This window comes from Malania oleifera, chromosome 3 (assembly GCF_029873635.1).
Source record: "Malania oleifera isolate guangnan ecotype guangnan chromosome 3, ASM2987363v1, whole genome shotgun sequence".
In the NCBI taxonomy this organism is placed as follows: domain Eukaryota; kingdom Viridiplantae; phylum Streptophyta; class Magnoliopsida; order Santalales; family Ximeniaceae; genus Malania; species Malania oleifera.
In genome coordinates, this window is record NC_080419.1 from 111,316,329 (window position 1) to 111,338,564 (window position 22,236).

Here is a 22,236-nt window from a genome sequence, read left to right on the forward strand (position 1 = left end):
TTTTGTTGTTTTTTTTTTTTAATAATTTTTTCCTGAGGACCTCTTGTCCTCTCATAGTTTGTCATTTATTTTTCATCTATCTTAATACTTTCCTTCTGTTAAAAAAAAAAAAAATAAAGGCAAGAGAACAAGATATCCTCCTATGGCAAAAAATAAAACAAAAGTGCCCTCCAAGCAGTTTGGCTATTTGCTAAAGTAACAGTCTGCAGCCCCAAAATACAATAGAAGTGCCTCCCAATCCCTTTTCCTTCCAAATCCCTCTCCTTCCAAGAGCTCAAAGAGTAGCAAAGTAGGTTGCTGTAGAACCTTCCCTTTGGTGCTTTTACTAAAGCCCCAAAGCTTCATCCACATAAAATCATCATCAAAAGGGCTCACCTTGCATTGCAGGCAAGAGATTGATCTAGTGCATCTTGAATGGCCAACCCGACTTGGTTCAGGCAACTCAAGGAGTTTGGCTGTTGATTCAGCGCCCTAGTGGGAGAGGAATGCTGCGGTGGTGAGAGGAAAATCAATGAGGATCATGAAGCTTTTGCAGACAAGATTTAGGTAAAATTGATGGTTTTGGGAAAAAGTCTACTGGTAAGAGAAACAACTCTGATAAATTTAGGGCTCTGAAGATTTATACTTAAGTGAAGTTGTTCTTGTGGGATAATGCAACAATTTTGTGGAGAAATTCAGAGCGAAATTTATGTATTGTGGAATCTTCAAATGTCCTGAAAGGTGTTACAAACGTACAAGAGGATTAGCAAGGTAAGGAGAAGAGGAAATGGGGTGGTGTCCTGGATAATGAAAGTGAAGCCATTACTGAGTTCAGGGGATTGCTTTTGGATGAGGTTTTGGGAAGAATATGGAGATGCTTTTGACTCATTTGATTTACCAGGGGATACATTGTATGTGCTACGATCTCCAATGGAAGGTTTGTAGGTGTTTCTTTTTTTGAGGATGATGGAATGGATAAAGAGCAGTCCAAGGATGAGATTCTGCCATCCCTTTGGAAGAGGTTGATGGAAGGATTTAAAAGCTCAAAAATTGATGGATGAGATGTGTTTTGTGGCTGTCAAATCCTGGATGAAATAAAGTGTCTTGATGTTGGTAAAAGTAAGGTGAAGAAGGACAGAGGGGACCATCAAGTTTGCAATGCTCAGTAAATTACAAAGGAAAGGGATAGAGAGTGGTTTTCTTGATTAGTTCTTGTTCAATTTTTTTATTTTTCTATTTTAGGGAGGATTTCTTGTCTTTCTTAGGTTGTATCCTCTCTCTCTAACTCAAAATACATTTTCTTTTTCTTATAAAAAAACTAAAAGAATAAGTGATCATATTAGTGCATGTCTTGGATTAGTACGTCATTAGAAGATAAGGACATCACAAGAACTTGAGCCTGTAAAACCATTCCATGCAAAACATCAATCACCATAGTGAATAACAAAACAATTATACTTGATTTTTTACAATTTTCGAACCTTAATATAATATGCTTCTTTGAAGAAGAAGTTACGTGTTTCTTTTATACTGAAGCCTGAAATGCCCCATGATTGTTGGTTACTTATAATATGATTACAAGATCAAGCATGTAGCAGCTTGCAGCTAGGGAAAAAATGACAATGTACTGACTATAATGGGATTAAAATTTTTCTGTTTAGGTGTAAACTAATTGGATGCTTGGGACAATTGCTTTTGTTTTTATATTATTCTTGGAAGGCGTGGATGATTTTGTGCTACTTGGTGATTATACTTCATTCTACCCAAGGACTTAAATTTCAGTCGAAATTTCGAATTTCAAGGGGTCCTGAAATGAAATTGAGATACAGATTTGATTTTGCAGAAATTCGACCGAAATTTTGAGATTCCGGTAAATTTCAAAAATTTCAGCTCTTCACCTGAAATTTTCTGGAAATCATGGGGAAAAAAAAAATGAAAATTGGAGGGGGAAATTTTAGTGCTGCTCTCTGCCTTTGTTTTGTTTTTCCCACGTGATTTGTTGGCTCTTTTTGTGCAACCCGTGAGTATACAGTGGAGATTGGTGAGATTTGAGTCAAATCTCAATTCACTGCTTCATTTACTAGATGAGTCATGACAAAGAAAAAAGAGATCTTGCAGAGATGCTCTGCAGATGCAAGCCAGCTATTCCACAAATTCATCAAGAGGCTGAAGACCCTACCGGCTATCAATGAAAATATCTACACAATAATGCAAACAAAAGGAAATTTTTTTTTCTATAAATTAGCTTGTTGCATGCATTAGGATACATACCTCAAGGCCCTTGACAAAAGGCTTCTTCTTCTTCCATCTTTCACCGTCAAACTTAAAAAAAAAAACAAAAAACCCTAGATTTCAGCTGCCTCCTGCCTCCACCTTCAAACTCCAAAAAGCCCTAGCCTTCAGGTCCCCTCTAGTGTTCCAATGCTTCGACCCTCTCCCTCTAGCCTTCGGCCTCACCCTCCACCTCCATCTCCCAAGTCGCAGCCAGCAGCAGCACCTCTTCCTATTGCTGCAATCTCCCTCTCGCAGAGCTGCGAACACGACCAAGTCGAGACTTGAGTCCACGAGTAGCAGCACTAAAAAGAAAGACAGCTGGTTGCCTGGTTTTAAGTTTTAACTTTTGAGTTTTAAGTTAGTTATATATTTTTTTATTCGCTTAAAATCTCCCTCCTCCCCAATATATTTATGATATTGCCCCTCCTTAGATACATTTTCCCTATTAACCTCTCCCATTTACCCCCTTAATCTTAGATTGCTAGTAAATAGTAAATTGTAAGTTTAGTAACTAAATAAAATTAAAGTAATTTACTATTTATTAGCTTATTATAGTATAAATTATTTCATTTATTTGAATAATTTAATTTCCAAAATTTATTACTTAATAGTAATTTTGTAAAAATTATCATTAATTTTGTAATTTTAATTTAATAATTTACTATTTCTCTTTGTTATTAATTTATCTTGATTTAGCATCTATAAATAATTTTCTTTTAAAATTGTAGAGTATCATCTAAATAATTTTCTTTAAAATTTTAGAGTAATTTAACACCTAATCATTATAGCCTAGTAATTAAATAAATTAAAGTAATTTACTACTTATTAGCTTATTATAGTTTAAATTATTTCATTTATTAGACTAATTTAATTTCCATAATGTATTAGTAATTTTTAAAATTATCATTAAATTTCGTAAATTTAATTTAATATTTTAATGTTTGTCTTATTTATTAATTTTATATTGATAAAACATCTTAAATAATTTCCTTTTAAAATTGTTGACTAATTTAACACTTAATTATTGATTCATTGTAACCTCGTAGTAAAGTAAAATTATCTACAAAAATGTTTGAAAGAAGAAAACAAGATCCAGCATGAGAACATGGGTACCCAATGCCCAACGTAAAGAATGGATTTATTTGTAAATACTGCTGAATACAAATGAAAAGTGGTGGTGCAACAAGATTAAAAATGCATTTAGCAAATTATGACCCACAACATAATATAAAACTTTGCGACAAAGTACCTCTAGAAGTTAAATAGGAAATGAAAATTGTTTTAGAAATAAAAACAGTAGCTAAGGCAAAGAAAATAGAAAGAATGGAGGAAATGAAAAATGAATTGTGTGGGAACTTGATGCAACCACAAGAAATTGATGAAGAGGATGATGCTGATGATATTGCATACCCGTCTAACATTTCTCCCTATGAAAGGTCTGCATACCGTTGAGCATTCTATGATTCAAAACAAACGGAATGGGAAAGAGACCAATCTTGTAGGTTTGAAGGTAGCGAACAAGGAGGCAGTTTTGGGGCTGGTAGCACTGGAGGGCGACCTCCGATGAGGGGATCTCAAAGTAGGAGAGAGCCAGAAATAGAGCCATATATTTCAAAGCCTTCTCAATATTACAAGTCAGACGCAGCAAACCAAAAAATTCAAAGGAGGTAAAATAAAAGAAGAAATGAATAGGTTGATTTCAAAGTTTTTTATATATGATAATGTTCCACCTGAGAAGGCAAAATCACCTCGTTTAAAAAACATGGTGTGGGGTTGCCAATCAGCTGGAACGGGAGTCGATCCATCGACACCTGATGAAATTAGAATAAAATACCTTGATTTAAAGGTAAAAGAAATGGAAGGCCACATAGAAGAAGTGAAGAAAAAGTGGACCACGTATGGCTGCACTATAATGTGTGAGGGATGGACAGGCCCTACAAAATTGTCCATCATAAATTCATGATTTGCTCGAAAGGGAGCACAATTTTTCTAAATTTAGTAGATGCTTCTAACAAAATAAAAGACTATGAATATATATATATTGCGTATTAAAACATGTTGTGGAAGAGGTAGGAAAGCAGCGTGTTGTCTAGGTGGTGACCGATAATGGCAGCACCTACAAGAAAGCGGGTCTAAAATTAATGGAAAAATTCAACTTGTATTGAACTCCTTGCGCGTCCCATTGTATTGATCTCATTTTTGAGATCGGAAAAAGAGAGGCAATAAGCACAGTGATCTTGCAAGGGAGATAGATCCCTAATTTTATATATAACCATGGATGGTTGCTTGCTAAAATGAGGGAGCACTGTCAAGGGGATATTGTGTGTCTAGGAGCCACACAATTTGCTACAAACTACATTGCCCTTGATAGCTTACAAAAAAAAAAAGAGTAGGCTTAAAATCTCTATTCACATATAATGAATGGGTTGAGCATACTCTTAGTCAAACAAAATTGGGTAGAGAAATTGAAAGCACAACTCTTAACCATCAATTTTGGGATAGAGTGACAAAAGTTTGTAACATTTATGAGCCCATATATCAAGTATTGCGTATAGTCGATGGTGAAGTGTGGCCAACATTAGGAGTTGTGTTTGAAGCAATAAGGGTGATGAAAGAGGCCATTGAAGTAGGTGCAAGAAGGGCAAGATGGGTTCTTAAAGTAATTAATAACCGGTGGGAGAGAACCCTTGAACGTCCTCTTCATGTAGTAGGTATAAAATGTTTATAAATTTCAAGAAATTCATATATCAAATTACTTATTACATATTTATATTTTACTTTAATTGTTTTGACAACTTATTTTTTAAATCCAAAATGTCAATACAAAGAAGGTGTTGGGGAAGATCCTTATTTGCTTGATGTAGTTCATAAAGTTTTTAACACCCTTGAGCCACATTCCTATGGCCAAGATCAAATTGGAAATGAGGTATATTTTCAAAATAAAAATTAAATAAAATGCGTCTTAATTCATGTTTAATTATTTAATATTGTTTTTTTTTTAGATTATTTTATTTAGAGATGTGAAAAGAAGTTTCGGAGAGGCAACCATGGCGCTTGGTAAGTATTTATATATAAATGTACAATACAAAGTTACAAACTTCAAGTACAATCTTATAAGTACTAACTTATGTTTTTAAAATATCTTGTACAACTGATTGGTGGAAGATGTATGGATCAAGTGCTCCAATCCTAAGGAAGCTAGCATTGCACATTTTGTCACAACTGTATGTTCATCAGCTTGTGAACGAAATTGGAGCACATTTGCACTTATTCACACAAAGCAAATAAATAGACTAGCCTACACTCGACTTTAGCAACTTATTTTTTGTTATTACAACATGAAGTTTCGAATAAGATATATGGAGGCCGAAATGGACAAAGTGGCTGAATAAGATCCCTTGGATTTTCTTGAAATATTAGTTGAATTGGGTGACAAGGATGAGTATCCACTTTTCCAGATCCCATCTTGATGAACGAGACGGAAGTCCTTACCGACAAATGGCCAAGCATGCACGAGATGACTTTGGCATTGATGTTAATTAGGTAATGATAGTGTTAGATAATATCATATATATTGTAATATTTTAGTTAAGGGACAATTTAGTCTTTGTATCATTATTAGGGTTAGGTTTATTCATTAGTTCAGTTGTATTCAATATATATATAAATAGCATAAAGGCAAAGGCATCCAGTGTGCCTCTTGTGCAGCAACTCTCTCTCTCTCTCTCTCTCTCTCTCTCTCTCTCTCGTTGTATTGGATCTTGAATTCTAATATGGTATCAAAGCTTTCTAAACCCTAAGTTTTGCAATCGACCCCCATCAATCGCACGCAATTCCTTTCAACAGTTGATTTCTCGTCATGTACCTATCTCCCCACGTCGCATCGATCAGACCTCCCCTTTGGTGGAAATTGCAGTACCGTCGCACCTATCTCACACTCTAATTGCGTCCCCTCTTTCAATCACACACAATCCCCTTCAACAGCAACCCCCTTCACGCAATCCCCTGCCTCATCACTCTCTATTTTTACTCATCAATCATCAACCAAAGGTTTATTTGTGAATCGATTCGAACCCGCTAACTGGTGTTCTTCTTCCTTAGTGTTGGGCTTGGTTTGTTTGTTTGTTTGTTTTTTTTTTTTTGAACCAGAGTGCGAGGCGTTGTTGTCTGAGACAACACTCGCTAGACATCTCAGCCTACTTTGACAACGATCTTGGCTTTTGCTCAAAGCCTCTTCTCTGTCGAAGGGTCGAAGCCTCTTTTGCTCTTGAAGATTCTTCTTTCCTCAACCTTCTCTTCGCGGAAACGAGCTTGTAGGAAATCTGGTTTGAAGCAGTGCGTTTTAGGCGCAGTGAAAAATAGGGCTTTTAATTGCTGTTTCGAACTCTATTTGTGCTGCATAAGTTGATCAATTTGAGTGATTTGACAACTGATTTGTAGGGTTTTGGGACCCGGGAAGTGTTGCGGCTTTGCTCAAAGAACGTTCTCCAAGCGGTGGTTTCTTCAGTTCAGTGGAGTCTGGGTGCTGCAAGTCTTGTGTGCTGATTTTCAAATCTCGATTTGACAACTGCACCAGCAATTAATGGCATACCAGGGAGGTAACACCACTACAACTTCGAAGAAGAAGAAGAAGAAGAAGAAGAAGTGTTGCGGGAGCTATTTGTGTATGCTGTGCACATGCTTGATTCTGATAGGGCTGATGTTCAGATTCGGAGTGTACAAGAACGGATTTCACAAGTTGAAGGACAATTTGCACGCCTTCGAGCTCGACCGCTTCTTTTCTTTTCCTCTGAATTGAATCTTTTTTTAATTGAATTGAATTCCTAGGTCTTAGAATGGGCTTTGTCTTCGTACTTTAATTTTAGTTTTTCTTTTTTATTTTAAAAAAAAAATCTTTTGATTACTGTGTTGTTAGGGATTTAAGGCGGGTTCTAGCAATTCCAGGTGATCTTGTTATGCCCTCCATGGCTTGTGGGAAGTATGATATTATCTCTACATTGTAGATATATTATTATTTTATTTTTTGAAATTCGCAACCAAATAAATTTTTTAACGGCACCGTCACATCGTCTCCCCACTCGCCGCTGCACTCTCTGCAACACCGCTATCATCCACTCTCTGCAACTCTGGCACCCTCTGCAACTTTCTATAACTTCGGCACTCTCTGCAACTCTGGCACTCTTTGCAACTCTCTGCAACTCCGGCACTCTGCAACTCTGGCACTCTGCAACTTTGCAACTTCGGCACTCTGCAACTTTGGCACTCTCTGCAACTCCACTGCCGCACTCTCTACAGCTCCAACCCATCCATCGCCGCACTCTCCTTGCAACTCCATCGCACTCTCTACAACCATCACTAGAATCGCACCGGGCGGAAAATTGTGAATGTTTTGGTCTTCTCGCCGACGCTGCAATCGCATGTAGATGACTCCCAGCGCCACACGCAACCACCAGCGACATCCAGTTTCTACTCGGCAAACTCTCGACGCTTCTCGGTGCGCCATCGTGAGTTTGAGGGGAGATGTTAAAGGGGATGTTAGATAATATCATATATATTGTAATATATTAGTTAAGGGGCACTTTAGTCTTTGTATCATTATTATGGTTAGGTTTATTCATTAGTTCAATTGTATTCAATATATATAAATAGCATAAAGGCAAAGGCATCCAGTCTGCCTATTGTGCGGCAACTCTCTCTCTCTCTTTGTATTGGATCTTGAATTCTAACAGATAGAAGAAGTAGTATCTAGTAGTGATGATTCGCTAATGAATCTTGGGTCTAGATATGGAACTTCATCTACTATGTCCTCTGGTGGTGATGATGATAATAATGACGACGATGCTGGTGGTGATGGATCTAACCCCGGTAGTAGTAGTGTGCAAGGTGGTGATGGTAGGGACTATGGAGGAAATGAGGGATGACAAGATTATAGACCAAAAGTGGAATATACACATCCTCCCCAACTAGAAGATGAGGGTCCACAAAGAGAAACACGTCCAGTTGATAGGCAGTATAGTTGTAGAAAGGGAAAAGGGAAGATGCATCAAATAGAAGAGGTGACCTTTTCCCTTAGTTTGGAATCTATGAGTATAGGAACAAAGCATGACTCTAATAGTTATAGTGGTTATGAATCTACACAGAACAGTTCATCACAATCTACATATGGCCAACCTTTTCCGTATGCATATGAGCAGACACAACAATATGGAAATTGGCAACAAATATGCCCTAGGGGTATGGACAAACATGTCAAGAATATGGGTATGGTCAATATGCAAATGCAAAACAATCTTATGGACATACACTACAAGTAGAACCTGCAAGAAGACATCCTAGTATAGGAAGATCTTCTGGCCGAGTAGAAATTGCCATGAATGAGATGACTATGGAGGAGTATAAACAACACATGTATGCCTATACTCAATATTTTGGAAATTATATGACATTGAGTGATTATTGTAAACAATATATGTCATCTCGAAATCCCAATGATAGGGATAGGAGAGATGACTTTGAGCCACCAAGAAACTCCACGTGATATTAGATCATTAAATGTATGATATTTATTGAAAATGTAGTTGTTTAAAATGATAATTTGTTGGCTTAAATCATCAAAGGAATAGCTTCAAAACTTTATAATCATTTGAATGTTCTTCACTTTATAGCTTGTTTCGCGATATGCAGTTTAATATCCTAAACACTAAAAATTTGTCATATATGCATTTTTTTTTAATGTATTTTGATACCATATTAAGCATAATCATCTATTTTAATATTTCCTAAAGTTTTATTGTAAATTTCCATTATTTACTATAAATTTCCGTAATTCTTTAAATCGAAATCAAAATCGAAATTTCCATAAATTGAGACCATTGAAATTTCCATCGAAATCGAAATTTAAATCCTTGTGTGCAAGGGTATCACGCAGTATTGGCTGTTGATTAGGTGGATGAAGGTGGGAAAGTTTTTGGAGTTAGGATTGGGCGGAAAGATGACAAATTTTCAGTGTTTATTCCTGGTGGCGCAAAGGGTGATGGGTGGTGAAACTTTGCGATTGATTTTTGCGAGTTGGCCAAGGAATCTGAGAAGGATTTTGGAGGTGTAGCTGTAGATGGTTCTTCATGTCCAGATTGTGGAGTCAAATGGTGCTAGAAGGTTAAAAAGGTGAAGGCAAGGTGCATTCTTGCAGAAGTTGAGATCTTTCTGGAAATCAGGGTATGGAGGTTGGAAGAGAAGAGATGTGCTATAGGTGTGGAGGTGCTCTATAGCAGAAGGATTATGGGATTTCAAAGATAGCTTCCAACATTGACTGACTGGAATTGACTGACCAGAACGTGTAGGAAGCTGGGTTTGGCGGGAGCTGAATTTTTCTCTGAGGTAGCTAGGGTTGCTTTTGGGAAGGAGATCATGAAGATGAGTGAGCCGGGTGGTTTTTTTTTCTTCTTGTGTGGAACCTGGCCCAAATAATTGAAAAAGGAGGGACGTCTCTCTTGTCCAAACTGGGCCACTTATTTGAGTAGGCTCAATGTTTAGATAAGTCTGATGTGGGTTGTAATATGGAGTTTAAAGGTGGACTTCATATTTTGGGTTCCACTGTTGGCCTAACAAGGCTTAAAATCTTGTTTTGATGATAACAAATCAAAGGTACTTAACATGTTTGTTTAAGTAATGTTTTAGGGCTCAAATGCTTTCATAACGATCAAGATCGAGTGTTTGAAGAGTTTCAATAAAGCTTGTACTTAAAGTTATAAGGATTGATGAAGTTAAAGCTTATTGGAGATAAAAAGGTTCAAGTTGGATATAAAGAGCAAGCCAAAGCATGAAGACTTCGTATTTAATGATAGTTTGATCATATATAAGTCTCATGTAAGTACTTCACAAATTCAATATTGATGCATGAAGCTCTTAAGAAATTTCAGTGACTTAGAGACCTGATTTTAAATCATGGAAAATATTTTCATAAAGTCTCACTTACGTTTTCCAAGATCAAAGTAAAGTTTTGAAATCAAATTTTGAAAAACATAAGAGTTGCAAGCGGGACAGACAACTTATGAATTTACATAAGGCAACTAACATTTTTGTGCTAATGTTTTTTTAAGCAAACAGAACCGAGATAGGCGACTGACCTTTAACGTCCAGTTGACTGAATCAACACTGAGTTTCAAAATATGCTGAACTTAAAAAGCTCAGGCGACTGACCCTCGAGACACAGTCGATTGAAGTTCATGTTTTACTTTAAAACAGCGTTGGGAAAGTTTCCAAAACTAATTACTTGACTCCCAAACTTGGAGAATACTTGGGAAATACGGCAAGAAACTTGGGAAAACAGTAATATACTTTACTACTCTATAAATACGTGTTATTTTCACAAATTATAGACAACTATCAAGCACATATGAATTACAAACTCAGAGTTGTCTTGCTGAAATTCTTACTGAAATACTGCTGTGCTATTACTGATACAATCCCCGGATTTCTAATCTATTTTGCTGAGATTTTTCAAATCTAATCAGAACCCTGGTGATATTCATCTGAGCTTCATTCTTCTATATTGTTTATTGTTTGAAGTATACTGATTTTCAATTGTACAAATCTGCTCTAACTGAGAGTTCTACTTGTACAAACAAAAGTTGTTCCTTGTTTCTGTTTTCTTGACGATTCAGGATTGTTGGATTGTTGGCTAGTGAGAGGGTGTTCTCGTTAGAGAGGGATCTCCACCTCGAACGGAGAGTGGTTGTAACTTTGCCTGGTAAAGAAGTTGGAAAGGAATCCTCACAGCGTGTTGCTTGGGGCAAGGACGTAGGCCGCTGGCCGAACCTTGTGAAAAATTGGGTGTTCCTCTTTTCTTCCCTCAATCTCTTTACATTCTTTCAAGTATAAAAATTGCGTGTATGCTTATTTAAATTGTTAAGAACTTGCTGAATATTTGGGAATTGCTGGAATACTGATTTTCTTTAATCAAAGGAACTCTATTGATTATTTATTGGTTTGAAAAATCAGGTTATACTTGAATACTGAATTGCTGAGTATTGGGAGTTGGCTAAAATTCTGAATATTGAAGATTCTGAGAATAATAGTTGAAATAAACCTTGTTAATTTATCAATAAAGATATATTGCAGGGTTTTTGAGATCAATCTTATAAAATTCTATCTTGATATTTATTATTGGAATTTAACAACTGATCTTTAATATTGTTCATTCATAAAAGATTGAATTTGGATTATAACATATTTTCATGCAAAGGATTGTTGGCTGTGCTTGTGAGGTTGCTGATCAATATTATTGTGATTTTGTGACTGTTAGAAATTAAGTAGAAAGGGGTAATACTTAACTAAGGTATTTGTAAACCTAAGTTATTAAGAAAATTTAAAAAAAAAACCCAATTCACCCCCTCACTTGGGAGTACACCTTAATTTTCAATCCATGCTGAAGGAACAAGGTGATTCAAGTACTTGCTGGACCCCAATAATGGGTAGGCCCAAACTACCGTTCCTAGTACTCAGAAGACAAATTGTGGGAAGGAGGACTCTATACCTTTTGATAATAGACTCCTTTCACAGGCTTCAGCTCTCTTAAGTTACAAATCAAACTGAACAAGCTTCAGAACAAGATCAGAATATTAGCAGGATAGTGTCAAAACGAGATTGTGGTGTTAAAGATAAGACAAATGTCGAAGGGGGATTAAAAGGTGGGGTTGAAAGGAGTAAAAGAATAGAAGCTGCATGGTGGGGGTGGAATTCTGATGTTTTTTTGTCCAAATTCTAACGAATGAGGGAAACTGTGGATGTGGAGATGAAAAATGTGTTTCATGATAAGAGAGAAAAATCTGGTGAGTCAGTGGCTAAGATAGTAAGTAGAGATTCTAAAAGGAGAATTAGCATAGCGAAGACTCTCATGCAAAGGAGATTGGGGGTAGCAATGGGGCAAGTAAAGGAAAGGAGATAAAGAAATGGAGGGATTTTCAGATTCAGAGAGTGACGATATTAGTGAGTTCGACTGTGGTGGTGGTTTGGGGGGTGGGGGGTGGGAGAAGGGGTTTGAGAACAATATTGGTATGTTTCTGATTCTTGGATGAATTAGGGATTTATCTTATGTTCATCCTCCCTTGTTGGAAGATTTGGAAGGTGTGTCTAGTTATGAAAATTATGGGCTGGTTAATAATTTACAGCTTGAGGATGGAATTTAATCTACACCCATGAAGGAGATTCCTAAGGAGTTAGAAGCTCAAGATATTTTGGATAAAATGGAGTTAAAATTGACTGATTTAAGAGGAAATGAAGTGTGGTTGGATAGTTTTAAAACTTGAAAGATGAAGGGTCAAAGTAAATTAGTGAAGTTGAAAGCTCGGTAAATTATGATGGAAAGGGTTTGAAAAGGATTTTCCTTGGTTAAGTTTGTCTAGTTTTATTTTGTGATCTTGTGTTTTTTGCTTCCCTCCCCCTCCCCCCCCCCGCCTCTTTTTTCTTTAATAGTCTTTTGTTGTTATTGGATGGACTCCATGTCCCCGCACTTAGTACCTTCTCTTCTTTCTATTTAACATAGCTTCTTTTATTATCAAAAAAAGAAATTCTTTATTGGTGCTTCTTTTTTCTTGTTTTCTTTGTTTTTCAATTGAAAAGAAAGAACATTAATTTCATGATTCTACTTTAATGTTGATATTTATACGATTACATCAAATCTTTCCACCCCCTCCCTCCGCCCCCTGGCCTGCATTTGCATGAATGTTTTCTATGCTAATGACTAAAAATTCATGGTACTTCTATCCTTTAATCCTTTGTTGCCCTGGATATAATCCACAGCCTTGTTTTCCTTTGAAAAATTGTTTGCCTCAGAGATGTTCTTTTCTGTAACCAGTAGCTTATCTTTTGTTTCAATGTTATTTGTTTGTGTTTTTCTAAAAAAGAAAATGGGTAGTGCACAGGTCTTTGTAAACAAAATCTTATGCTTCCCATTTTGTATTATGTTTGAGTTTGACGCTGATACTGCTATTTAGTAGACACACTTCCACACGACTTCCATTACAGTGGTATAGACATTTTGCGATCTGTCTTCTCTCTAGCTCTTTATTTTCTGGATCTCTTTTATTTCTGGATATTGTCTATGTTATTTTTCATGGTGGATCTTAGAATTGTGTTCACATCAGAGGTGATGAGTTTTTTTTTTTTGTTGATTCTTTCTCCTGTGAATTTGTTATTTTATTTTATATATTTTTATTTTCTAATTTTCTTTTAGGATTTATTTCTGAACTAACCTTTTTGCTATCTGGGTATGTGATTATTCTTTTACTTTTCCCCCCAATTCAATTGAACAGGATCTCCGGTCAAAAGCACCTCTTTTATATTTTTGGTATGCTGAAATGGAGCTGGCCAGTAGTTCTGACTGTGGTCCAGAATCATTTTTGCGTCCTATTCACATTTTATGCTGCTTAGGAAGTGGTTCAACTTATAGCCCATATAAATGCCAACCATCAAATTTGCAACTTCTACGAGCACACCAAGGATTCAAAGAACAAATAAGAGTGCAACAATCAGCATGGAGGCATGGTGTTATAGAGGATTATTCAATAGCTCTCATTTGTTCAGCTGCCCTCTTTGAAGAACTGACTAGTGGATTAGCCGCAGGCATTGATGCTTTAACCCAGGCTTTTTCGATGGTGCTCCCAGGTAATCTGGCATTCATATGCATTTCTTGCATATGTGCGTACTCTATTATCACCTGTTCCATTTCAATGTTCCTTCTGATTTTGTCCAAATAATTTCTTCACTTAATCACTTTGGACTTTTTTCTCCTCTCACCGGGGAGATTGATGCAACCAGCATGGAGGAGATATTCTATCTTAATTATACATTCATTTGTTTATTTTTGGTATTTTTATTAGGGTCATATCTTCAAGACTTTAGTGCATTGTTATTTAGGAAGCAAGATTCTGGTATTATTATTTAGGAAACTAATATTTTTTTAGTTTATTTAGATTTATTAAATTAATTTCCTTATTTTTACGGTATTGTAAGCTTATAAAAAAGGCCCGTATATATATACTTGATAATTAAAATTGTTGGATACTGGCCCTGAATCAGCCTGCTTCAAGCTTTGGATCCAGTTGTTCCCATTCTCCAAACCGCCTTATGTTAGTGTTTTGAAGCTGAACTTTTTAGTGACAGGAGAGAATGATGGCGATAGTAGTTCATCATTGAGAGATGGCTGAGCCAGGAAGTCATCTGTCATTAGGAAGTTCTAATTTTTCATTCATCTATATTTTATTAATTTACTTCACGGAAGTATGATAGTTTTTAATTTGGTAAAGTAGCTTTTATGGATTTATTATTTATATTGGGTTGTAAATACTTGGTCATCTAGTTTTGGAAATGAAACTTTTACCCTATGTTTGGATATGGATTGGGATTTGTGTTGGATTTGGATAAGATGTAATACAAAGTTGTATTGAAATTTGCCCAAGTCCACCCAAATCCAAATCCAAGGTCCAAAATTCATGCTCCCAAATGCAGCGTTAGAGTTCTTCCGTTTGTGTGTTTGTATGTGAGCCCTTGCATCACTTTGGTTATAGCTAGAGAATTAATACATCCTAGGATTGCTATATTATAATTGTCATATAGCCCCGGAATTAACACTTCTTTACATGCTTACTTTGCTTCCCTATCTGTAATAGAATTCTCAATAGAACTACTTCTTTTGAAAACTTAATGCCATTATAGTTCCTAGATAAATTATTATGGTTGCTTTTTTTTTTGTGGGAAGAAAAGAGGGGGGGGGGGGGGGCTGTGTTTGCAAAAAATATATTCCATTAACCCAGAAAATGGCTTTATTACAATATGTCATTTATGTGTACAGAAAGCATTGAAAAAGTGTCCCAAGTAATATTGGAAAAATGTTTGGAATGGAAAAAAGTATATTAGAAGTGCAGGCACAGTGTGAGGAGCCTGTCTGTCACGGGCAAGACATTTATAACTCTTTTATGTACTATGGTCTATGTAAGTAAAGATTTTTATGCGATTGTGAGGAGTTGAGGGTGGATGGTTGTAGATGCATTCATTTATTAGAGTTTGGCATTTTTTGCCTTCGGGAGTGCTGTAGTTAGGGGTAACGTGTTAGTGTGCATTATAATTAAACTGATGCTAATTGCCATGGTTGTTGTACAATATTCATGGGAATCTTTTGAGATGGATGTGGGAGATGAGGGTTCCAAATCACAGTTAGTTATCCTGAAGCTATTCATTATTATTTTAGTCATATATTTTTAGGAAAATAAAAGAACTCTAAATGTAAGTCCATAAGATGCAGCCTACGTTCATTACAAATTTACAATGAAGCTCCAGTTGTTGAATCCCTAAATAAGGTAAGACTCAGACATATAAGTGATTTTCCTAATTAAGTAATATCCCAAACAAAACTAATAATTTTCAAAATAAATTATAAAATTGAAAGAAATCCTAAGTCACTAATGTTCTGCATTGAATATTGGATCATTTGTTTACAATCTAATGTTATATCTTTATACATTTCACCAGGGTAGAGAGTGCATAATTCCAATAGGCTTAAAGCCTAGTCCTGCATTTTTCTTGCTTCTCATTTTATGACTGAATGTTTCTGTTAAATCTTTTCCCCAGAAATGGAAATTGAACAGAACTATAGTCTTTATTCAACATCCGTAGATTTCACAGATTTTTTAGAGGTCGTTCTTCTGAGGCTTAATTTGGGGAAGAGTGGATTTAGGGAAGATTGGATTTGGGGCTATTAACCTTAATCTGATAGGGTTTTGTATTGTACTTCTTTGCTTGGATGTTTTAGATTGGTTAACTTACCCAAAAGTCGTTTTATGTGGTAATTCTTGTTCTTTAGATTTCTTGATTCTGTGGTGCTAAGTATTTGGATGGGTGGAAGGGTGCTTTATTCTCTTTGGTGGTCACATCACTCTTATTCAGGTTTGTCTTTTTAATATTCCTTCATATTATTTGTCTTTGTTTAGAATTCCTTGGGGGTAGTCAATAAGATAAAAATGATTTTGAGGGGGTTTTCTTTGGTAGATATAGGAGAGAAGAGGATCATTTTGTTGGGTGGGAGGTTGTGTGCAGGTCAAGGAGGGAGGTTTGGGTCTTGGCATCTTGGTGTCTAAAAACATAGCTCTACTTGGCTAATGAGAATGTAGTTTCCCTTAGAGGTGATCTCTCCGTGGCAGACTTATAAGAAGTGAATTTGGCTTGCAATTGAATAGTTGGGATGCTAATATGGGGCTTAAATGTTATTTTGAGAGTCTTTGAAGGTCATTTCACAAGTTTACCCTTTCTTTACTCCTTTGATAAAGTTTAAATTGGGCAATGGTTCTCATATTCACTTTTGTGAGGATGTTTGGGTGGGGGATTCAGAATTATTGATTACTTTTCTTTGGCTTTATCATCTTTCTAGGGTCCATAATGCGTTCTTTTTCTTCTTTTTTGATTCCTAATGGCACATTTTTTCTTAAGATTTTCATTATAGAAGGGATTTGAATGATAGGGAGGTGGAGGGCTTCCTTCTATGCTTTATCTAATAGTGATGGTAGGATGTGAGTTTGCATTCTTTAGGTGATAATTCTTGTAAATCCTTCTTTTGTTACCATATAAAATCTATTATATTTTGTCCACTTTCTTGTCATGTGTGGGAAGTAAAATCCCTTCTAAGATTAAGGCATTTGTTAGTTGATGGCCTTAACAGAGTAAACTCCAACAATATGCAGAGTACGAGGCCTCAAAAGCATTGTCCCCACATGGTTTTTATTTTTATTTTTAGGGGGTTCTCCAACAGTTCGGAGACTGTTTGTTATTTGTTTGTGCATTATTCATTCTTGGGGCATGTTGAATAGATTGTTTGGACTATTTGGTGAGGATGGGTGTGCCTGAAGATGATGGAAGACCTATTGGGTACTTCTTTTACAGGATTATGGAGGATTAATGATGTTGTTAGTTTATGGAGGTGTGTGTTCTTTGGTGTTATGTGAGGGATTAGGTAGTAAGAAAGGATATGTTATTTGGCTTCTCTTTGGGCTTTAGTGCAGGCTGTTTTAAGGGTACATGCTTTGAGGATTTTCAGCAGGATTGGAAAGCTCTATTAAGTTGATTGTATTTCATTTTCATTTCTCTTTTCTGTGCGAGGATTTTTTGCCTTCTCTGTTTACGTTCTCATATCTTATTAAAGGACACCTTACCATAATTGCCAAATTAAAATAAAGGCCCCAAGTTCTAATTTTGTTCTTAAAATATGCATGCACCTAGAATTTCTGGGTTGATGTTGCATCGACGTACTACCTCAATTAAAGAAAACTCAAACTTGAGTTTGTTATTGCTGTACTCCATAATCTGGAAAGGCATTGGCCAAGCAGGTGTAGTTAATAGATGGCATGTACTGAACATATCCAAGGTACCACAGGGCTGTAACTGTGGGAAACTCCAGCTGAAAAAGCATCACCCAGAAGGCAAGAATTTCCACATCATATATGGTATGGTTGGTGACAGCTAGTGGTTGAAGAAGAGAGAGCTTGGACTTGGAAAGTCATAACTAAACCTCTAACAACACCCACAACAAATATAGTAGTCTCCAGTGGCCTTAATAAATGAATGTATTTTCGAACAAAAAGTTGACTTAATATTCCAAACCCAATGGTGAATAAAGTATGCATTTGGGCCCATATTTATGAATGACAAAAAAACATTTCATTAAATTTAGGCGTGGAACATGTAAGGAGGGATGAGAACCATATGACTGGGTGCATAACTTCAATTGAGGTAGCAGAAAGCATCTTAAGAGTGCTGCCTTCATCTGAATTAGGTTCCAAGGGGTCAGGAAAGCTTAAAAGCAGGATGGTTCAAGAATAAAGTCACCGCCAAGCATTTCCCCCTAACATTGTTAGATACATATCTTGTTGATCATTTGAGGCTTGAACTAAAGAGTACTGGAAAATGTTGTGTCCAAGAGCTTTGGATCAAGCAGGAGTATCAACAACTTCTTTGCCCACCAAAGATGATTCCATTGTCTTATCCCAAATAGAAAATCTGAGATTCACAACTTGGGCATCATTTTGTGCTTGCCAAAATTTTGAATTGGCCAAACTGGCCATATGTCTTACAGTTCAAGTCCATAAAGGGTCCTAAAGTTGTGCTATTGTAGTCATAGTATGCAAATTATAACGTAGTCATGCTACTCAATTTTAATCTTTTTTGAATTTCTTTCAAAGATGCTTTAGCCTATAGTTGAGAATCATTTTACCTAGATGTAAAGATTACTTGTCTTTTTTCGTCTAATATTAAATTACTAAGGAGTAAGGACTATTGAGAGAATCATGAGAGACTTTCTCTTGTTTGGGGTTGCGGAGAAGAAAGATCATTTGGTTGGTTTGGAGGTGGTGTGTACTCGAAGAAGGAAGGGGGTTGGGTTTTGAGAAATTGGTGTCTAAAAAAGATTTCCTTGATGAATTTGGTTGTGGAGGTTTCATTTAGAGGGGAACTCACTTTGGTATAAAGTAGTTAAAAGTAAATTTGGGTAACAAGATTATGGGTGGAATAGTATTGTGGGTTTTAGATCTTTTGAGATTCCTTGGAGATGCATATCTCAGATTTATCCACGTTTTATCAGTAGTACCATACTTGGAGTTAGGGGTGTAATCAGTCCTTTTTCAGTTTGATTTTTGGGAAAAACCGATAAACAAACCGAACTAATTGATTTCTAAATTATTTAAACCGAAACCAGACCTCACACCGACGGTTTAACTTAACCGTAAAACTGATCTTTTTTGGTTTGGTTTGGTTTTTCTTGGTTATTAATACAAAATTTTAAACTTTAATTGGCCCAACTGAACGTGGGCCGAACAGAAGGCCAAAAGAAAATGTTTTATGCCCAAAAGATATGGACTTTTAACTGCCACAGCCCAAGAGAAATGGGCTTTGAGAGATTGGCCCAGCTCCTTAATTGAATAGAGAAGCCTGGCCCAATAAGTTTGAACAATTAGAATGCATACATCCCAGTCCATTCGAAATGTGTTTTTATAGGAGGGGGAAGGGTCTTCCCTTCTTCCTCCGGGCCAATGTGGGACAACCGTTCCCAACACCCCCCATCACCTCACTCTGCCATTAGAGCTCCAATGAGAGCTTCTCCCACAAATCTGAGCACCCAATTCAGGAAAATCCCTAAAAAAAAAAATGTTGCCGTCTTCATCCAAGAAGCAAGCCTTCTTCATCCAACATGTCCTCCTCAACAAGTTCTTGCTCTCCAATTATGGCTTCTGCTTCCCAATTTTCCTCACTATGTGCCATATGTCTGCCTGCGCCATCAGCTACATCTCCATTGCTTTCCTCAAGGTTGCCCCTTAGGGCTCAATTCCTCAAGATTGCCACTTTGAGCGTTGTGTTTTATGGGTCTGTCGTCAGCAGGAACATTTCTCTCAGATTTCTTCTGCTGTCCTTCAATCAGGCCATCGGCGCCATCACACCCTTCACCGCCGTCTTCACGTACATGATGACCCTCAAGAGGGAGGCTTGGGTTACGTATGCTGCTCTTCACTCCTCAGCCTCTCACTCTTCACCCTTCAATCACTTGTCCCACATTGTAAATATGAACTTTTTGGGGGGGGGGGGTGATATATAACTGAAATTTTATTTTATTCTGAAGAAAAATTATCAAATTGTTGTGGTTGCTGTGTTAAAACTATTTTCATGTTAATTGGTTTTCCTGTTTTTTTGGTTCGGTTTTCTTCTAAAACCGAAATCGAAACCGAAAGTTGGTTTTTATGAAAGCCAAAACCGAAACTGAAACACCAAACAAAATTGTCAAACAGTTTGGTTTCGGCTTGGTTTTCGATTTTTCAGTAAATTTTGTACACCCTTACTTGGGGTGGGTTATAGGCTGCACATTCGTTTATGGGAAGACCCTTGGGTGGGGGATATGGCATTTCTTGTGTTATTTTCCTCTTTTGTATTGTCTTTCTTTGTTACATAATGGGGCTGTTTCTTCTTTTTTATTTTCTGACGGGGACAATTTTTTTGGGATTTTCATTTCTATAGATCTTTGAATGATAGAGAGGTGAAGGAGCTCACATTTTTGTTGAGTTTGTTTTGGGGTTGGTGGGGCGGGGAGTGGGGTTGCTGTCTTTCCAATAGGGAGGATGTCTGGAAGTGGGTGCTGGATTCTTCCGGAAAATTTTCTTACAATTCTTTCTTTGAATTTTCACTTTAGGTGAATATGTCCTTCTCATTCTATCATATTGTTATTTGGAAGGCCCAAGTCCCCTCTAAAAGTAGGCTTTTATTTGGTTGGTTGTTCTTAATATATCTGTTGCAGAGTGAGAGGCCTTCTAGGGCATTACCTCCAGATGATTGTTCTTTGTTTTGACATTTCTGAATCTGTACCTCATTTGTTTTTGCATTGTTCTTTCACTTGGAGGATTTGGGACAATATTTTTTGGTTTTATTGGGGAAAGTTGGGTATGCTGGTCATTTCGTTTTTGGGTTTCGGAAAGAGCAAAGACATGTCTTCTTTATGGAGATGTGCTTTGTATGCTGTGCTGCAGAGCATTTGGGTGGAAAGGAACACTCATTTTTATGGGGAAGAAGCCTTCTTGGGATTGTGTTTGGAGCAAATTCAGTGCTTGGCTTCTTTATGGGTTGTTGCTGCTGGTTGTTTCGAAGGAATGTGTTTTGAAGACATTCAGCGTGATTGGTTTGCTTTTTAGTGTTAATTTTTCTATTTTTTTTTGGAGGATTCCTTATTCTCTTGTTTTTTACATTCCTTCTATATTAATATACTTCTTCCTGTTCAACTGAAAAAATAATTTATGAAGGTTGAAGCAAAGTTAAAACCATATTGTATAAGCCTCATGATCTGGAGAATCTGGAAAGAAGGGTATTGATTTTATATGTTATTATTCTTGAAAATCCTAGGTTATTCCAGGTTTATTTTTTTTTATTTAAAGAATGTAAGAGGAATATATTAGCACAGGGAAAGTAGAACAGAGAGAACACAAGAGAACAAAATGAAATAAAGAGCAAATTCCCTGCTGTCAGCTGTCAGGTCAGCTGAGGACTGGTTAAAAATAAGCAAATTCCCAGACTTCCAGATGTGGTGAACTGCTGAAGTCCTAATGAGTTTCTGGAGAATAGCTGAATCTGATTTTCCTAGGGAAATGAGCCAAAGGAATTCTTGATCCCACTTCCTGTTGATTCCAGTATTGTTGAAAGCATTGACAATCCTCTAGTAGATGGCTTTAGAGAAAAGGCAATCACTGAACAAATGATTCCTGGTTTCAGGAGCAGACTTGGTGAAAACACATAAAGAATCATAGGTTTTATCCCAAAGGGTCTGTTGAGGATTGCCACCCAGCTAATGAAACTAACCGTTGGAATATGTTTCTTGAAACAGACCAAGGAGGAACAGTTGATGATTGGACTATTAGATCTAATGTGGTCCTAAAGGGTTTGGTTTTGGTCTTGTTTTTGTTTTTTATTATTATTATTATTATTATTATTATTATTATTATTATTATTTTGGGGGGAGGGGGGTGGTTCATGATCGATAACTCTTTGCTTCATCACCTTCTTTTACTAGACAAATTTTTTATTAGAAAAAGAAGAAATTTTTATTCAGGAGGAAAAATGTACAAGACAGAGCTTAAGAATCTTCCTTAGAAGATGACTCTTATTAGATTAACCTTAGGATGTTGTTTGGTTTGGGAATTGGGTCTGGTATCGAGAATGAATTGGCAGATTTTTACCTCTTGTTCCATTCTATCTGGAATTAGAATTAGAATTGCATTGTTGTGTTTTTCTTTCTTTTTTTAGAAGGATAATCATTTTTCAAAAGCAAAAGAGAATTGCATTGTTCTTATTTGATACATTTGGGCATATATGTATTGGAACCAATTTAATTTTTCAAATTGACTCTTGTTTTTGTTGACATAAATAGACTGTTTCTGACTAATCTTTATGTAGTACTTCATTTTA

General features: G+C 36.4%; 1 protein-coding gene across 3 annotated transcripts in view; it reads left to right on the forward strand.

The window, feature by feature from the left end:
- Positions 1-22,236, forward strand: part of LOC131152049 (uncharacterized) — a 53,259-nt gene that overhangs the window by 20,073 nt on the left and 10,950 nt on the right. For all 3 annotated transcript variants that reach the window (XR_009135828.1, XM_058103638.1, XM_058103639.1), the window contains exon 7: positions 13,566-13,917. Coding sequence is in view for 2 of the 3 variants with exons in the window: in XM_058103638.1 (XP_057959621.1) it covers positions 13,566-13,917 (352 nt within the window). In the remaining variant the exon portion in view is untranslated. The remainder of the gene's footprint in view (positions 1-13,565; positions 13,918-22,236) is intronic.